The following is an 18,872-nucleotide window of genomic DNA, read 5'->3' as shown; positions in this document are numbered from 1 at the left end:
TCACTCAAAGACTAAGGCAATGTTTCCCAAACATTTTTTTCCCCCTCCCTCTAAATAAAGCAATTCTCGTTATGCTCTCTAGCCCTACTTAATCTTTTTAACTATTGTCCAGGTCCAGACATTTTATTTTTTTGATTTCATTCAATACATGCTCATCTTTTTCTATGGTGGTGTACTCTCTGTATTAACTCAGTGTAATTTACGGGAAATTGTAAGTATAGGTAGTTGTGAAGTGGTTCGGTAGGTCATTTTTACTGGAGGAGAATCCAGACTTCTTGCGTAGAAACCATGGAATGTAGCATCTCATTCTGATCACCACGCTGCCCTCCATCACATAGAATTTCTTCATTTCGATAGTCTTTGGGATAGGCAGTTTGCATTTTCACAATTGTAAATATAAACGTGTATCTTAGATTTCTTTTTTTGTTGTTCTGTGTGAATTTCTTACAACTAGTGAACTTCTGAACTCCCCATGCAGAGTACTTGAGGATGCCAGCTTAGTCAGATCCTGGACAGGAGAGGTCTCAAAAATAGCCTTCTTTCCCTTCTGTGAGCATAATCAATGATCTAATGAATCTAGACAATTGGGCCCTTTTAATGCTTCCATACCTTGAAATGGTGATGATTTTTAAAGTGATTATAGGGCACTGAGGTTTGGGGGAGAGAGAGACCATTTTACTGATTTTCACTCTTTNNNCCTCATTCTTTTGATTAGCTTCCAGCGACTCACATTCCTTTGAAAATTCAGAGTGCTGCTATTCTTGTGTGGATTTTTTTTTTTTTTTCCAGGGAGGATTACACTGGTTTAGTTTCACTGAACTATGAAGTATATGGAAAACCTGTTTTTTAGAATCTGTCAGAATATCTGTCTTAGGGAGGAGTTAGATCTCCAAGAAGGGAGTTATCTCGTGTCTCCTGGAGAGGGAACAGAAAATCATTCATCATAATTTTATATATGTTTATAACATCATTTGTTTCTTCTCCATGTTCTTCTAATCCATAGTTGATTTAGGTAAAAATGAGTCAGGGTGAAGTTCTGGGACTGTGGAGAGAGCTAAAGAAACTAAATTCATAGCTTGAAAAGGTTATAACTAAGAAAATAGCAAATAAGGTCTTAAATGTCCCCTAGATTTGAAGCCTCTTTTCTAGCTTACCTTATGGCTGTGCTAAACTTGACCATTACAATTATCACCACGTTGTTGATGGAAGCCTGCTTTGCATACTCTGTGTTTCTGCCCTTGGGTTAATAGATAGAGGTAGGTTTCTTTGATGAACTCCTTATGTTTTGGATTCATTTTTCTTTTTTTTTTTCTTTTTAAAGATTTTATTTATTCATTTGACAGAGAGAGAAAAACAGCCAGCGAGAGAGGAAACACAAGCAGGGGGAGTGGGAGAGAAAGAAGCAGGCTCATAGCCGAGGAGCCTGATGCGGGGCCCGATCCCAGAACGCCGGGATCATGCCCTGAGCCGAAGGCAGACGCTTAACGACTGAGCCACCCAGGCGCCCCTGGATTCATTTTTCTAAAGTATACATAGCCATTGATAATAACTAACAATTTGGTTAATTGCCTGTTTGAGGGTGGAATTGAAATCTAATTTACTTAGCATTCATCCGTAAGAGATACCTGTGGGTCACCGGCCATTAAAGGGGGCTTTATATTGTATTGCACTGTAGTGTATCAAATTATATTGATGATGTGCATGGACTGTGCCTTTCGTAGTGATTCCCTAAAAATGTTTTTGGGAAAGATCATGCAGCCTTTCTTGCATTACACACAGAGGAAGTCCTCCATCCTTTTCTGCACTTAGGTAGCCAGCTTATTGAAGGTATTAATTTCAAGAAGGCAAACTCTGATTCAGGATATGTTTGGAAATGGACATCTCTAACCATTCATGTGGAGGAGGCTTTGATCTTCATCTCTGTCTAGCGTTGAACTCATAAATTGAGAAAGTGTCATGTACTGAACCCACCTCAACAAGAGACTGGCACTGTAACATGGGCATCAGAGAGGAAGTCACCCAGAGCCATTGGCAGGATTTCCAGGGACTGAGGTACAAGGAAATAGGTGTGATCCAGTCCATTTGATAGCGGAAATGCACTTTTACACACCGATGAGTAAAACCAGCAGTTTTAGAGAAGAAATCATTCTAAGTCAGAGCAGGGGTCAGTAAACTTTTTTTGTAAATGGCCAGATAGTAAATACTTAAGGCTTCTTAGGCCATAGAGTCTCTGTGGCCGCTACTCAACTTTGCCACGGTAGAATGGAAACGGCCATAGACAATATGTAAATGAATGAGTGTGGCTGTTCCCAGTGAAACTTTATTTATTAGAAACGGTGGCAGACTGCATTTGTCTTACAAGCCCTGGTTTGCAGACCCCTGATTCTGAGCAACAGAACCACTTGGGGGCCTGTTAGAACACCAATCGCTAAGCCCACCCCATTTCTGATTTAGTCAGTTTGGGAATGGGGCTCGATTATTTCCATTTCTAACAACTTCCCCGGGTGATGCCCGTGCTGCTCTTTGGGGGACCACACTTTTTGAGAGCCATTGAGCTAGAGGGAAAGAGGTTAGAAACGTCTCCTCTTTGGTTATTTGTTTTCTGTCCTTTGGCAGGGAGACCGAATATGTTAAAACTTAGTGTTGCCCTCATAAAATTTCAGGCAATCATTGTTTTATAGGAACTTTGTTTCCATCTTGTTCGCTCCATCTACCACAGTCTCCTTATAAATAAGTTTTCCAAACTTGAAAACCTTCGTGCGCATTTTTCTTATCAGGGTACATTCTGCTCAGCAATCACTGCTCCCAGGATTCAAGTTTTATGGTGGACAGGAGATAAGGAATGGGACAGATTCCTCCCTCTCTGCTTTTAATAGTAATAGCCAACTCTCAGGAAGCACTGTGGCCCAAGCACTGTTCCAGGTGCTTTACGTATATTCATTTATTTAGCCTGAGTTTCAGGGTGGGTGGAGACATGGCAGAATCCTGGTCAGCTCCGGGTGGTGAAATGAATCTGTTACGTGTTGATCTATGCCAATGTGTGTCTTCTCTCTAGTTTACACTCATTGCTTCCCGCTTCCTTCTCATTCTGGCGTCCTGCCCCCGAAGGAGAAGGATAAAAAAACTTTTCTTCCAGCTGAGTCGGGGGACTTTGTTGGGCAGCAGCGACTGCTGGTGACATCAGCATGAGTAGCCCTCCGTGCTGGGGGGCTGTGAGGAGGGCCGCACCGGCTGTGAGGCCCAACTGACCTGATTCTAATTGCCGACATTGAGCTGATGTTATTCTTGGCCCAGGACAGAGCGATTACTCAGTAGTTTCTGTTAAAGTGATCCTTTGTTAAACCTCTGCTCCCAGCCCCCCTCTCCTTCCCTCCCACTCTCTTCTCTGCCTCATCCAGACTGAAAAAAGCCCAAAAAGCAGAAAAATTAAGGACATTTTGGTGGCTAAGGCAGAATTGCTGAAGTTTCTTTTAACAACAGAGGGGAAATGGGGGGGGATTTTAAATACATTTAATTTTTCACTGGTTCTGTTCTCTATCCAGAGCCCTTCAATTTTTAGTAGACTTAATTTTGAACAGAGTGCGGTAACTCAAGGTAGGAGAAAACTGTGTGTCCTGAACTCCTTTCATCCCCTCCACTCCCTCTGTCCTTTACTTCCCCCTTCCCACCGTGCTCTCTCTTGCCGGACTGACCTAGATCAGTAAGAGCCAACAGAAGCTAATGTTCCTGTAACAAGTGTGGGGGGTGGGCAGCTCTGGGTTCACACCGAAGGGGCTTTCAGTATGCTGCGACATGTTGAGTGCCATATGTAATGAGCTTTTTGCTCATGGTATGTGTGTCCGTGCACAACCTCGCAGGTGTGGAAAGGATTCCCATATAAGCCCAGCCAAGGCTTGTTACACTGCTCCTAAAAGTCCATTGCATGTGTCTAGAAAAATTCTGCCCCCCTACAGGAATGAATACTGTTTCTCCAAGCCTTCAGCTGCTCTGTGTTTGTTTTGTGGGGGAGGAACCCGGGCTTTTCCAGGCAGCCAGCAATAACAGGCTAGCTCCTCAGCGTGGCACAAAGAGAGCAAGCGAACAGGCCGACTGTGCGGGAGGAGTCTTTCATATCCTCTGACAGAGAGTCCGGGAGGAAGATTGGACGGGGGGTGTTCAGGAAGAAGAACTCGTGTGTGAGTGCTTAAGTTCCTGGAGCAGGTTGGCCTGTTGTAACCGACTGCCCATTTGTTTTGTTTTGTTGGGGTTTTTGTTCCATTTTGGTTTTCCTTCTGACTTTTATCAGGAACTCATACAACACTTTGCTTCTAGATGATGATGATGATGGATTTTCCTAGAACCATTTGATTTAGTAGATTTTGCCAAGCCAAACTCTCTTCTTCCTACCTAATAAAAATACGTTGAAAACACGTGAAATGATACATGTAAAACTGCATTTAGCTGTTTGGGAAATAGGCCCTTCGGACAGGCTTTAGCGTCAGCTAATCTTCAGTTTAAATCTTGCTTCTGTCCAGCCCGTGCCTGGGACAGGCTATTCAAACTTCTCTGGACCTCAGTTTGCTTATGTGTGCTAAGGAGGTGATAATAGATATCTGTGCATATCATGAGGATTGCATTTCTCAGGATGTTACCACGTGTCAGGCACTGAACAGGACTTTTATTTTTATTATCGCATTGAATCTTCCCAGTTGTCCTCTTATTAGCCCCATTTTACAGACAAAAAACCAGATAATCACTTAATGTGATTACTGAGGGCCACGTAAGTAATAAATGGAAGAGCTGGGTTTTTAACCCAGGTATGGCTGCAGGCGTAGCATCCAGCCTCCAGACTGTCATACTATGAGCTGCCACCCTGACGATGTATTAAGGCATCCATGTATGTTGTATACATACATATGTATGTATTAATCTGTGTGTATTATTACATAAACTTTAAGCTGCAGTTCATGCATCCACACGTGTACTTACTGACACCTATAAAACTGTATTTGAAGAGTCCTCTTCAGGTATCATAACTAGTCTGCTACCATTCATCATATACACTGTCCTAAGAGAGACGGTCTACTGAACATACGTAAACTCAGGTCTAGACATTCTCCCAGGTATCTCGGATTCTTAAAGAAATGTCTTAAGAAAGGGTTCCTGGGCTTAGAACTCTTGGAAACACCCATAGTTTACCCTCCTTTGTGTTTTTATTATTTAGTAATAGGGTTAGGGACTACTGAGTCGAGCAGTATCCTGAGCTATGTTCTAGAAGTTTGAAGATTCGGAACACTTGTGTGGGTTGTTACTAATAACATAGGAATTATCTCTTCAATGGTCACATTGTCCTTTCAACCCTTGTATTGTTGCTGGTCATAGTATTTTAACTTTATTTCTATGATGGTGTTTTTGAGAAGACTACTGGGAAACATGACCGGTGTCTACAAGCGTGACTACCATAGGTGATAATTTTGCATGATTACTATTATGCCTGCTTTTTCAATTCCATATAAATCTGATTCTTAATGCATTGTAATAATAGAGATATCAGTGCGTTATGCTGATTCATCACTACCAGTAATAGAAGGCTCCTGATTACCACTGGGTTGCTTTCTAAGCTGCTGCTGGAAAGTGCCCCTCTGGAAACTTGGAGGGAGGAAGGTGAGGGGCAGGGAAATAGACACAGAGTGAGTGCCTCCTCCTGTGTGCTGGATTTAACATTACCTCCCTCCCACTGATGAGGGAACTCAAAGAGTTTAACTTACAGAAGGTCGCACAGCTAGCTAATTACAGAGATAATATTCAGACCTGGCCAGAGAGCTCCCAAAGCCCCTTTCTACTCTACCGCCCTCCCTCTTGAGAGAAGTGACTCTTCATTTGCTGCTTCTTTCTACACATTTATCATCCGTCAGATAAGACCTTCCAAATTTACTGATGCTGCTGCTACTATGGACCCATGGACACAAATACAGAAGAAAGGGTCAACATAATGAATCAAAGTATAAAACTCTGCTGGGTTATGGGTATGTTAAAAGGCACCTGTTCACCTACCAGCTGCTTGGCATCAACCTTGTTTGTTGTGTAGCCTTAAAACGTGGTTTTGCTACTGCTGCCTGGCGACCAGTTTCGTTCCCTGCCCTCACTCTGTAACCTGCGGTTTGTTTCTCTTTGTGGGCCTATGAGGGGCTCACAGCCGTAACTGTGTGAGGAAATGAAAGACCTCATCCTGAAATATAAAGAACCGCGTCCAACTGAAGTGGACGCAGCCCCAGGAAGAAACATAACAAATGGATGACAGCAAGTTCTATGCAAGATGTACGGGAGGTCAACCATGTGAGATTCTGAGCCACAGAAGACACAGCATACATTTGATGGTGCTGGGAAAATTGGACAGCTACATGCAAAAGAATGAAACTTGACCACTCTCTCACACCATACACAAAAATAAACTCCAAATGGATGAAAGACCTCGATGTGAGACAGGAATCCATCAAAATTCTAGAGGAGAACATAGGCAGCAACCTCTACGACATCGGCCAAAGCAACCTTTTTCATGACACATCCCCAAAGGCAAGAGAAACAAAAGATAAAATGAATTTATGGGACTTCATCAAGATTAAAAGTTTCTGCACAGCCAAGGAAACAGTCAGAAAAACTAAGAGGCAGCCCATGGAATGGGAGAATATATTTGCAAATGACACTACAGATAAAGGACTGGTATCCAAGATCTACAAAGAACTTCTCAAACTCAATACACGAGAAACAAATAAACAAATCAAAAAATGGGCAGAAGATATGAACAGACACTTTTCCAATGAAGACATACAAATGGCTAACAGACACATGAAAAAATGTTCAAAATCATTAGCCATCAAGGAAATTCAAATCAAAACCACACTGAGATACCACCTTACGCCAGTTAGAATGGCAAAAATAGACAAGGCAAGAAACAACAATTGTTGGAGAGGATGTGGAGAAAGGGGATCCCTCCTACATTGTTGGTGGGAATGCAAGTTGGTACAGCCACTCTGGAAAACCGTGTGGAGGTCCCTTAAAAGTTAAAATGAGCTACCTTATGATCCAGCCATTGCACTACTGGGTATTTACCCCAAAGATACAGCGTAGTGAAGAGAAGGCATATGCACCCCAATGTTCATACAGCAATGTCCACAATAGCTAAATCGTGGAAGGAGCCGAGATGCCCTGCAACAGATGACTGGATTAAGAAGTTGTGGTCCATATATACAATGGAATATTACTCAGCAATCAGAAAGAATGAGTTCTCAACATTTGCTACAACATGGACGCACTGGAGGAGATAATGCTAAGTGAAATAAGTCAAGCAGAGAAAGACAACTATCATATGATTTCTCTCATCTATGGAACATAAGAACTAGAATGATCAGTAGGGAAAGAAAGGGATAAAGAAAGGGGGTAATCAGAAGGGGAATGAACCATGAGAGACTATGGACTATGAGAAACAAACTGAGGGCTACAGAGGGGAGGGGGTGGGGAATGGGATAGACCAGTGATGGGTAGTAAGGAGGGCACATATTGCATGGTGCACTGGGTGTTATACACAACTAATGAATCATCGAGCCTTACATCGAAAACCGGGGATGTACTGTATGGTGACTAACATAATATAATAAAAAATCATTATTAAAAAAAAAAAAAAAAAGAAAGTCTAACTCAGGTGGAAGAGTTCTGATTCTTCTTATGGTGACTACCATGATTTTCTTAAATAAATAGCAAATGCTTTAAAATCTAAAAAAAAAAAAAAAAGTTGTGGTCCATATATACAATGGAATATTACTCAGCTATCAGAAAGAACAAGTTCTCAACATTTGCTACAACATGGACGGCACTGGAGGAGATAATGCTGAGTGAAATAAGTCAAGCAGAGAAAGACAACTATCATATGATTTCTCTCATCTATGGAACATAAGAACTAGGATGATCGGTAGGGGAAGAAAGGGATAAAGAAAGGGGGGGTAATCAGAAGGGGGAATGAACCATGAGAGACTATGGACTATGAGAAACAAACTGAGGACCTCAGAGGGGAGGGGGGCGGGGGAATGGGATAGACCGGTGATGGGTAGTGAGGAGGGCACGTATTGCATGGTGCACTGGGTGTTATACACAACTAATGAGTCATCGAGCCTTACATCGGAAACCGGGGATGTACTGTATGGTGACTAACATAATATAATAAAAAATCATTAAAAAAAAAAAAAAGAAGACACAGCATACATTTGAAAGCAGAGACAAAGTAGAGATTTATAAATTCTGAATTTAAAGTTGTGAGGGAACTTAGAGGCTGCCTTGTCTGATTATTTCATTTTACTCATTAGGAGATGTAAGGCACAGACACGTTATCAGGAAAATAAGGACCCTGATAGAGAAATAATTCCCTAAAACTACTAGCTAATAAAAGATAAGAGACAATTGAAAACGATGCAATGAATTATCTTTTTTTAACCAATTGAACTCTCAATCTGGGGTCACTGCTGATCTTTTGAGGTTATCTTTATTTACATACATTCATACACATATTTAACTTTTCAAAGAAGTAACAAAAATTTGCTTATAGACAAATTTTTTTCAAGCTTTCCTTCTTGGAGTAAAGCTAGCGAGATCTGGGTCTTTTAAATGCATCTGATGAAAATTGGACATATTGCTAGGTTTGCTTTAGATTTGCTTTGGAAGGGAGATATGATTTCGGTGGATTTGCATTTAAAGGGAGTCAGCATAGCATAAGGAAGGCTGCGTTGTGTAATGTTGCTCTGAAATCAGACTCTTCGTGGGCATGGGTCCTAGCTTACTATTTAGTAGCTGTGCCATCATGGACAAATTATGGAGCCTTTTTGTGCCGTGGTTGCATCCTCTGTGTATAGAGATGATTATGGGACCCACCTCAGTGGTCGGAATGATTAAATAAGATAATAGCACATAAAGTGTTCAGGGCAACGTTGAAAGCTCAGTGAAAATTCATAGCTCTTGGGGCACCTGGGTGGTTAGGTCGGTTAAGCGTCTGCCTTCGGCTCAGGTCATGATCCCAGAGTCCTGGATCAAGCCCCGCATCGAGCCCTGCATCGGGCTCCCTGCTCAACCAGGGAGTCTGCCTCTCCCTCTCCCTCTGCCCCTCCCCTGCTCATGCTCTCTCTCTCTCTGTCCAATAAATAAATAAAATCTTTTTTAAAAAATTCATAGCTCTTATTATTATGTATTACTTTTTTTCATCATGGTAAAACACATAGCACAAATTTATCTTCTTAATAAAGGATATGGTATAGTATTGTTGACTGTGAACATTGTTGTGTAACAGATCAATAGAATGTTTTCATCTTGCATCTGAAGCTCTGTATGCATCGAACAACTCCCTGTTTTCCCCTCACCCTGGCCCCTGGCAACGACCGTTCTAGTTTGTGTTTCTATGAGCTTGTGATTACTTTAGATACCTCATATAAGTGGAATCATACAGTGTTTGTCTTTTTCATCACTGGCTTATTTCACTTAGCATGTGAAGGTTCATCTATGTTGTAGCATAGGATTTCTTTCCTTTTTTAAGACTGAATGATATTCTATCATATGTATATACATTTTCTTTATCCTTTCATCTGTTGATGGGCATTTAGATTGCTTCCACATCTTAGCTGTTATGAATAATGCTTCAGTGAATATGGTTGTGCAGATATCCCTTCTATTATGTATTACTTTTTTTTTTTTGAGAGTGCACTAGCAGGGTGCAGAGGGGCAGAGGGAAAGGAGAGAGAGAATCTTAAGTAGACTCCACACTTAGTGCAGAGCCCAACTCGGGGCTTGATCTCACAACCCTGAGATCATGACCTGAGCTGAAACCGAGAGTCAGCTGCTTAACTGACTGAGCCACCCAGGCACCTCTATTATGTATTACTTTTAACCCTAAATATACGTAGCGTTATAATTTCAACTTGGGGGTTTTAGTTACCCGCCCTCCCTGCGCCAGAAGCAGAAGTTGGTTAAAATGATATTAAAGTGTTTTAGGAGAAGTTCAAGGCTCATAAAGTATTAATTAGCTATTTTTTTAACTTATATTTACATGTTTGAACAATTGAAAATAAATGCAAATTAATTTGTTCACAATTGCTAGAGAGATATGAGGGGAAAAAAAAGTAGAAAGGATGATTAATACCATGATGGGCTGCTAGTGAGGATAGGTCATCTACATGACATCGTAGGGCTACTTTATTTCACCGGGTTTTCTGGTCATGGACTGCAACCCTGACCTTAGCCAGCTGCCTCATGGTCGGACTTCTTCGGTCATAACACATACCTGGCCCAAAATCAGTCCAGTTGTCCTGATGCTGTTGAAAAACCAACTCAGAGACTACTGCTGGAATCTTCGGTTTTATCGGATGACAGAGTCCAAGGCTCAGGAGCGTATCTAGGTATCTGTTAATGACCGGCATTGATTCTCAAATGTGTAAGTAGAGTTGACTTAGGAACTGCCTGAAACATAATGGTTTTTGTTGGTGAACACATTTTTGATTATAGGTAAGCGGCTGTATTCACATCCTGGAGGGTAGATCACTTGAATTAATAAAAGCCTTCAGTCTTAGTTGCTAAAGGAGGCAAAGCCTCTTAATCGATTTTAGAAATAAAAGGATATGCCAGAGAACTTCTGATATCTATGACCATTCCAAGCCCCATCTCAGGTATTTGTGTCATCAGTCTCTCTCTGTATGAACAGTAGCATCTTCTGGGTTTCTGCCCCATCCCTATCAGGGTTAGAGCACTGCTCCCCGCCTTGTCTGCTGTACCAGAAGTTGTACTCTGTTTCTTTTGCTTAGCCTCCAGTCTTGTCCCAGCTGACAAACATTGTGAATGGAAGACAGCCAAGAACTCCATACAATGTGAGACAAAGGCCTTTTGGAAGCTTGCTTTTGCTAAAATAGAAACAGCTACCCTCACCCTCACCTTGGCCCCAAGCTTTTTACAGCATAGTATGATTGCACAAAAGACACAATTGTGTTCTTTGCATTGAACAGCTCTTGGCTGGTTGTAGTAAGGTGAGTGATTAGCATCTTACATGCTCAGGAAGATATACCATCCCAGTACTTGAGCTGCCAGAGAGCAACATTCTAGAAGCAGTTTTGTGTACTATGTAATAGGAACTTTATCCAAGTTAGGATAAAATCTCAGTGGGGAGAATAATGCATAAAAATGTTTTCTTTTCTGGAACCAAAGTAAAAGGGGTTCAAAAAGACCTTAACCCATTGAAGTAGAGGTTAACATTTCCTTACTTTATCTCCATTAATTAATTAATTTATTTTATTTTATTTTATTTTTTTTATGTAAAGTTCTATGATTCATTAGTTGCGTATAACACCCAGTGCACCATGCAATACGTGCCCTCCTTACTACCCATCACCAGTCAATCCCATTCCCCCACCCCTCTCCCCTCTGAAGCCCTCAGTTTGTTTCTCAGAGTCCATAGTCTCTCATGCTTCATTCCCCCTTCTGATTACCCCCCTTTCTTTATCCCTTTCTTCCCCTACCGATCTTCCTACTTCTTATGTTCTGTAGATGAGAGAGACCATATGATAATTGTCTTTCTCTGCTTGACTTATCTCCCTTAATTTAAAAAAAAAAAGGATTTAGAGTTATTTCTCTACAAAGAGTTATCCAGCTCTGCTCCATCACCAAGAAGCCCAACTAAAGACGAAAAAAAGTGTTTTTCTGGAAGGAATTAAAAAAAAAAGAAAGAAAGAAAGAAAGAAAAAACCTCCCAGAATTTAATCTCTGAACAGTATTATCTTTCTAGTAAGAGAGCCCAGATCTTGCTTCCCCATAACCTTCCAAGTTGCAGTCTGTGTTCTGTCTATCAGAAATTCCTCCTTCCCACCCACGAATACCCTTCTGTTGTGGGAGAAGGAGGGCCTTTCCAGTCTTTGGCCTGGGGCCAAGCCAACCCTCAAACTGTGGTTTTCTCTGAGTCTCCATACTGAAGCATGGCTGTTTCCCACACCCAATAAAGAAGCAAAAGCCTTGTATATGTTGACCAGGTCTTGAGTGGAGGCCAGTGCTTACACAGCTCTCACGTTCCAAGGACATTGACTGATGACGGTGTAGCCCCCTTCCCGGTTGTTAACCCACAAGTGCAGCGCACTAGCAGTGTGTATCCAAACCGCACCTTTCTTAGGATTTATTGAGAGAGAACTTTATCTAATTATTGTGTCTATTTATTGAATGATATCAGCACAAACAGTTTGCATAATCTATTGTTGATGGAATTGTAGGGTTGGGGCCAATACGTGCTATGAGAGGCCTGGGGAGGCTGATTTCTGCCAGCAGTTGAAATCAATTCATTTATAAATCTGCTTTTTAACATTGCCTAAGTACTTTCCTAGGTTTCTTTTTATCAAATTTGATTAATTTCATTACACTTAGCCTTGGTTTTGGTGAAATACCTGGGAACTTGTCTACATTACTGACTCTTCGGAATTTTGGATGGTACAGAATTGTGATCATTTCATTATCCATTCAGTGTATTAGAGTATGGTTACTGAACAACAACGGAGAACCTGGAAGCTTTTTTGCTGTATTTGGAAAGAGTATCTGCTTTTTTGAGATGCAGTACTTTTATGTTGTATGAAGGCTTAAACAAGCATGACTCTTTGGTAGATTGAGGATTATAGCTCAGCTCAGTTAGGATTGCATTTCACTGCATCCAGCAGACCCCTCGCCCCGCCATGGCTTACCAAGTTAGGGATTTTTTTTCTCTTATATAATCAGAAATCTAGAGTTAGGCTCTCCTAAACACTATGGTCCTGTCAGGAGCCCATGCTTTTCCTGTCTGTATGCTCTGCGATCCTGAAGAAGTAACTTTCATCCGATGCTAGCTAGGTATCCATATTCTGGGTGGCGGGAAGAACAGTAAGTGGCAAACGTTGTATATTAACCCCATTTGCCCCCTTTAAAGAGCTTTCCCAGAAACTGCACCTGGAAATTTCTGTTTATATCTCAGAACTATGTCACATGGTTATTTCTAAGTACAGGAGAGATTAGGAAATATGATTTTTTAGCTGGGTACACATCATTACCCAAACAAAATAAGGGCAGTATTATTAGGAAAAAGGAAAGAAGTGTTTCCAGGCAAGTGACAGTCTCCTAAGCGATAAATTCTCCTAATTGCTTTTATTTTGTTATTTGAGGTAAAGACTAATCTTATCACCACAGAACATCAATGTCTAAGGGCCTGCCACAAAATTTGCATCCAGGAAGAGGAATTTATTTTTGTTTGGAAAATACAGAAGGGCTTACTTATATTTTGTGGCTGAGTATAAGTTGAATACGTATAATACACTAGGCCCTATTCAAAGTCCAGAGAATAGTCCTAGTACAAGATTACACCTCTAGGTAAGGACAAACTTGCCAGTTTTCATGTTTATAGGATTCGATTGTTGCAAAAAAAAAAAAAAATGATGAATAGGGGTTATAATACTAGTTTTGTTATTTGCATCCATGGAGTAAATGTTTATTAAGCACCTTTTACGTACCAGGCCTTCTACTAGGCACTGTGAATGAAACAGAAATTAATCAGATGTCAGCCTAGCCATCTCCCATGTGCGTTGTCCAGAAGGAGAGAAGAATACAGACATAAGTGGCCATAACACAAGGTTGAATGTGCTAAATGTGATAAGACACATACAAATAAATTGTTACAAGCATTCAGAAGAGGAAAAGGTTATTCCCGCCAAAGAGAAGTGAATAATATGATCCGGGGCATCTAAACACATGTTCTCATTTTAAGAGTTTGCTTTCACAGCTAGTGAGCATCATCATAAGACTAGAGAAATATGTTGATAAATGCATAACCAGCTGCCATTCGCAGATCATTACAGATAGGCAGACTAGCATGTCATCCCATCCTTTGGTTCCTGAGTAAACTTGAGGTGGAGGTTTGGGGAGGAGTGGAGCATTTGTTGAGTGTCTACTATGAGCCTGGTAGTTGGTCTGTTCCAAGAATCCTCTACTGAATGCCTGGGCTAGATTTACATACGTGATCTTCATTTAATCCCGTGATCCAGCAAATGGCCTACGAGGAAGCTAAAGGTCAGAGAAGTTCAGTAACTTGAAAAGGTCACCCCGTTGATAAGTGACAGAGCCTACATTTGAGCCCAGGCACATTTGACTGCAAAGCCATGCCTTTCACTGATGACCAGATCTGGATTTGTAGGCATAATAAGTGTTGAACAGTGGACTCCTTCTTCGGCCCCCCCTAATAGTGAGTCCTGTACCCACCTGGTTGAAACCTGGGTGCCATTTGGATACTTTGACTTGTATTCAGAGTTAATTTCGTTACCTGCTTAAATCTTATGAGAATTGGATTTTCTTTTGACCTTTGAATAATTTATTTTTGTACTAACTACATATAGATGGTACAAAATTCAAAAGGCTATAAAGGAGATACCGCAAACACTTAGTTTCCCTCTCTCCTGGACCCCCAGCTAACCAGTTCTTTTCCATGGAGGTTACTGGTTTTTACTGTATTTCCTTTCAGAATTGTTCTGTGCAGGTACCAACCTTATGTGTGTATGTTTCTGTGTGTTTGTGTATCTGTGTGTGTGGGTGTATATATATGTGTCTTTGTGGTTATGCATGTTCTTTTTTCTTTTTACAAAAATAGGAGATGACTATATTCACACTGTTCTGATCTTGCTGTTTTTCTTAAATTTTTTATTTGTATTTAGATGTCCCAGCAAGATTTTTTAGCAAAAGAAAAACTCAGTGATCTTGAAAATATTGTCAAGTTGTCACCTCGGCAACATGTATTGAATAGATGTTCTTTACTGATGGCAGTTCCTTTACAGCATGAAAAATGGCACTCAATAAAGAATATTTTCATTTCCAAGAGCCCTTTGCTAACAATGGCTTTTCTTCCTTTGCTGCTCATCCAGTGACTTTGTCAGTGGACGGCTGCTGTAGAGCTCTTCAGCCCTCATTCTGATGTCTAGTCTTCCCTAGCCTGAAGGAGGCACCTTCTTTCCCCTCTCTTCCTTTCTTTATTACGAACAAAAATATTGATAGAGGCCTGAACGAGGCATCTTCCAAGCACACTTCAGTCAAAGCTCACGTATTGGGATGTGGTGGTGAAAACAGAAATCTGCGGCAGCCCTTTCCTGCCTCCCTCCCTTCCAGTTGAATGTCTCCCACACATGTGGAGACCCTTGGATATAGAAATGGTGCTTGAAAGGAAAGGATTTGTTTTTGAGGCTGCCTTGCTGCACTCGTTGGTTACTTGTCCTCAGAAGGCTTGCCAGAGCAGAATCAGGGCTCCTGGGCCCTCTCAGACCAGCTAGGACCTTCCCACATAACCCCACCCCCACCCCCCAGTGCCAACCTCCTGGCTTTGCCCAGGGGCTCGGGTCTTCCTTTGTTCCCCTTTGGGTCAGAGATGGAGGTGAGTGAAGAGCTCATCAATTTCTCCTTTGGGTGGGTTGCAGAGATGAAGAGCATCTCAGCCTGGTCCATTTGAAAATGCGCTGGCCCTCTTCCGCTGAAATTGCTTTGCTCTTTGTCAGGCCTGTGCATCAAACGTATTTACTCCACACAAGACCCTTTGATCCCCCCCCAGACCTGCCTAGCCCAGGACCTTTGGGCACATTTCCCTGAAATGGCACATTCTGAGGCATGAGCGTGGAAGGATTGGTTAACATTTTACTAAAGCTACCCAATTTATCTTTTATGTCTTAAAAAATAAAAGTCATAAAAGACAATACTAATACAGTCTGTTTAGAAGGTGAATGTTTCCTAAGAGCATCTGATCTTATTCCTTTAGGCCTTGCCATAGGAAATGGCATTTCTCCCATGTCTCTTTAAATGTAGTGTCTACAGATGGAAATCAGTTGCCAGCAATCGTTTTAATAAAAAAAGACCTATGTGTTTTGTCAATTTTATTCTTTTTCTCTTAGTATTAGTTCACATTTAAAGCTTTTATAATGCATGCATATTGAAAGCAGTGTTAATAGTATTGAATGATCAGTAACAAAATTTGTGACCTCAAAAACCCCAATTTCTAATGAGGTAAATAAGTTGTAAGAATTTTTTAAGCATATACTCGAGAAAGTATACAGTTACATCCTAACCACAAACATACGTTGGTGTTTGTGACATTTAGATGGTGATTTTTAAGTCTTCATTGATTTGTAGGCTTACCCTCTGAGCAAATATACCTTTGTGTTGATTTTATATTCATTTAGTAAATAGTAGTCAGATAGTCATTTTACTTTTAAAGTGTTTTATTTTTTTAAAGGTTTTATTTTTAAGTAACCTCTGCACCCAACATGGGACTCGAGACTACAGCCTTGAGATCAAGGGTCGCATGCTCTACCGACTGAGCCAGCGGGGGGCCCGTGAAGGTGTTTTAAAATGTAAAGTCTTATGTCTGTCTTTAGGTCAACAAGGTGTTACTATGTCAGAAAAGTTACTAACAGAACTCTTCTGTTCCAGCCTCCTCTTTCCACCCACTGTGCTCACCTGTGCCCTTGCTACACGGACTTCTTCCCACTCCTCAAATGTGCGACCTTCTAGAGGAGTTCAGAGTTCTCCGAGTGGGCTGGAGTTGAGTCAGGCTTCAGGCCACTTTTGTTTTGTGTGTTATTTCTAGTGCTTGACACCCAGCAGGAGACATTCATTAAGTATTTGTTGAATTTAACAATGAAGGAAACTAAGGCTGAGAGAGACCAGATGCTTTTCTGATTTCCGCAGGTGGAGAATACATAGTCCCCAGATACCCTGATTCCTAGCCCAGTGTACTTTCAACAAGACCATCTCAACTCTGTGCTTCCAGAGATTTCCCTCTCTGAATGTGGCCCTGCACGGGCATTATTAGAGAAGTTTTTCCTAAAAAATTACCCGAACAGTTTCCCTCTTCCTTCTGTCCCACTTGAGGGTTACAAGCCTGCTATTCATTTATAGCAAATGGGTTATGAAGGGCGTCTCCACTGACGCATCTTTTTTCTTTTTTCTTGTAGGCCATCTTTGGCAGCCAGACACTATCAAACTCCAATTTATGGACAATAAATAATGGTGCAGCTTGCAGAATTTCAAGTGCCACAGCTAGTGGCCAGAAGCCAACCACTCTGCCACAAAAAGTGGTGCCACCTCCAAGTTCTTCCTCCTCGCTGTTCCCCAAGCCCCCAGCCAGTCACAAACAAGTCCTCAGAAAGACAACATCCCAGAGGGCCTCCAAGTAAGTTTCCTCAGTCTTCTGTTCAGTTTCTTCTGAGTTGTATCGGAAGAGTACAAAGAGTATTCTTTATTTACAAGGCCTTCAAAACCGTTTGTACTGAAATGTGGAACACAAGAACCCCTGATGGGGACTAAAAGTTAACTCTGGTTCGCAGCCTGGCCTGCAAGTCTGAATCACCTGGGGAGCCAGTGAACCCTGCTGAGGTCGCAGCTGTGTCCCCTGTGGGAGGGGCAGGTGCTGCTCTGAGGTGCCGTGGGGATTGTGAGGAGAGCTGATGCAGGGTTTGAGATCTTTGCTCTCTAACTCTTCCAGCCTCTGGCAGGACCTACGATCGGACAGTGAACCAGGTAACAGTGCTGAATTGTGGGCTCGGAGAAAGGAAATGAACATTTCTTCCTGATGTATTCTTTTCTTGGTCTTTCTACAGAGTCAGATCTTTTCAATTTCAGATAAAGTTCAGTACTACCCCCCCATTGTTTGTTGTTTACTCCTAGGCATTTGAATGGGAAGACATTGGAATGGGATTTCAAGTGGGGGGGGGGGAGGTAGTTAACTTCATTGACATTAGTCAGCAGGCTCTGCAGAGCAACTTGTTTCTAGTACCTTTTGTAGTCTGCCCATTTTACCTCAAAAAGACCGTTGCATGCCCAAATCAAATTTTTTCACATTACATCCTTCACTCTATTTCCAGCCATATTTTTGCTAACGAACCAGTAATAGACTAATGAAGAGTATTAGTTTTAACAGCCCTTCTCCATTTAAAATTGGGGAACTTTCAAAGATGCCTGTACGAAGCAGGCATTCCCTGATGGATAAACACCTAGAGGGGGTTTGTGTATTTCTCTTGCTCTCATTAAGGCTCCTCCTTCATTTGTCCTTTGCAAAATCCATTTTAGTTGTAAGAATGAATCCTAGGACGTAGAAGAAGCAGTTCCTCTTTTTTCCTCCTTGGACAGTGAATCAAATTCTGGATTTGGATGGAAATCAATCCCTTGTGGCTGTTTTAATTATACCGCTGCCATTATTCATTTATCCAACAAATATTTACTCGGTGCCTACTAAGTGCCAAGCGCCGTTGTAGGAATAATTGGCATCGCAATGACTTTACAGAACTCTCTGGAGAAGTAGGGAAGGGGAGTCGGAAGGGGGCAGTTCGTGGTCGAAGGCCAAGAGCACAATAAGAAGGAAGCTGGGGCTGCTCACCCTGACGAGAGTAGAGGCGAGTCCTTGAGGGTGCAGGCTCTGGAGCCGGACCGCCTGTATTCACGCCCTCACTCCCCGGAGACCTTTGGCAAGTTGCAAGATCCTTAATCTGGTAGCCTCACTTTCCACAGTTCGGAAGTGGCGGTAATAAAGAGTATCTGCTTCATAGGACATTGCTAACTATTAGCAGAGTTAATACACGTAAAGTATAGAACGAGACCTAGCACACAGAAGAACCGAGTGAGTCTTAGTTGCCATCATAAACATTCCAAAACCATGCTCCCTTTCACAGGTTCGAGAAGCCCGCAGTTAGGTAGGAAAATCCATGAGTCAGATATGAATGTTGAATTTGCCAGTGAGCTCCCTGTTTGTGGATCCTTTGAGTATTGCCAGTACCCTGAGATGGCCCGTGGTGGCCTGTGTGGCTGGCTGGTCTGCCGGAGGGGGGGAG

The 18,872-nt window shown here is 41.8% G+C and overlaps 1 protein-coding gene across 15 annotated transcripts in view; it reads left to right on the top strand.

The window, feature by feature from the left end:
• The window catches only part of TTLL5 (tubulin tyrosine ligase like 5), a 278,708-nt gene that overhangs the window by 195,961 nt on the left and 63,875 nt on the right, over positions 1-18,872 (top strand). For 13 of the 15 annotated variants that reach the window (XM_040641619.1, XM_040641627.1, XM_040641626.1 and 10 more), the window contains one exon: positions 17,001-17,218. In XM_040641619.1, the coding sequence (XP_040497553.1) occupies positions 17,001-17,218 (218 nt within the window). Of the gene's footprint in view, positions 1-17,000; positions 17,223-18,872 lie in introns of those variants that run through there. The other 2 variants (XM_040641630.1, XM_040641633.1) reach the window with 2 other exon arrangements.

This window comes from Ursus maritimus, unplaced genomic scaffold, assembly GCF_017311325.1.
Source record: "Ursus maritimus isolate PB19 unplaced genomic scaffold, ASM1731132v1 scaffold_25, whole genome shotgun sequence".
Taxonomy (NCBI): Eukaryota; Metazoa; Chordata; class Mammalia; order Carnivora; family Ursidae; genus Ursus; species Ursus maritimus.
This window is presented reverse-complemented; position numbering and strand designations above follow the sequence as displayed.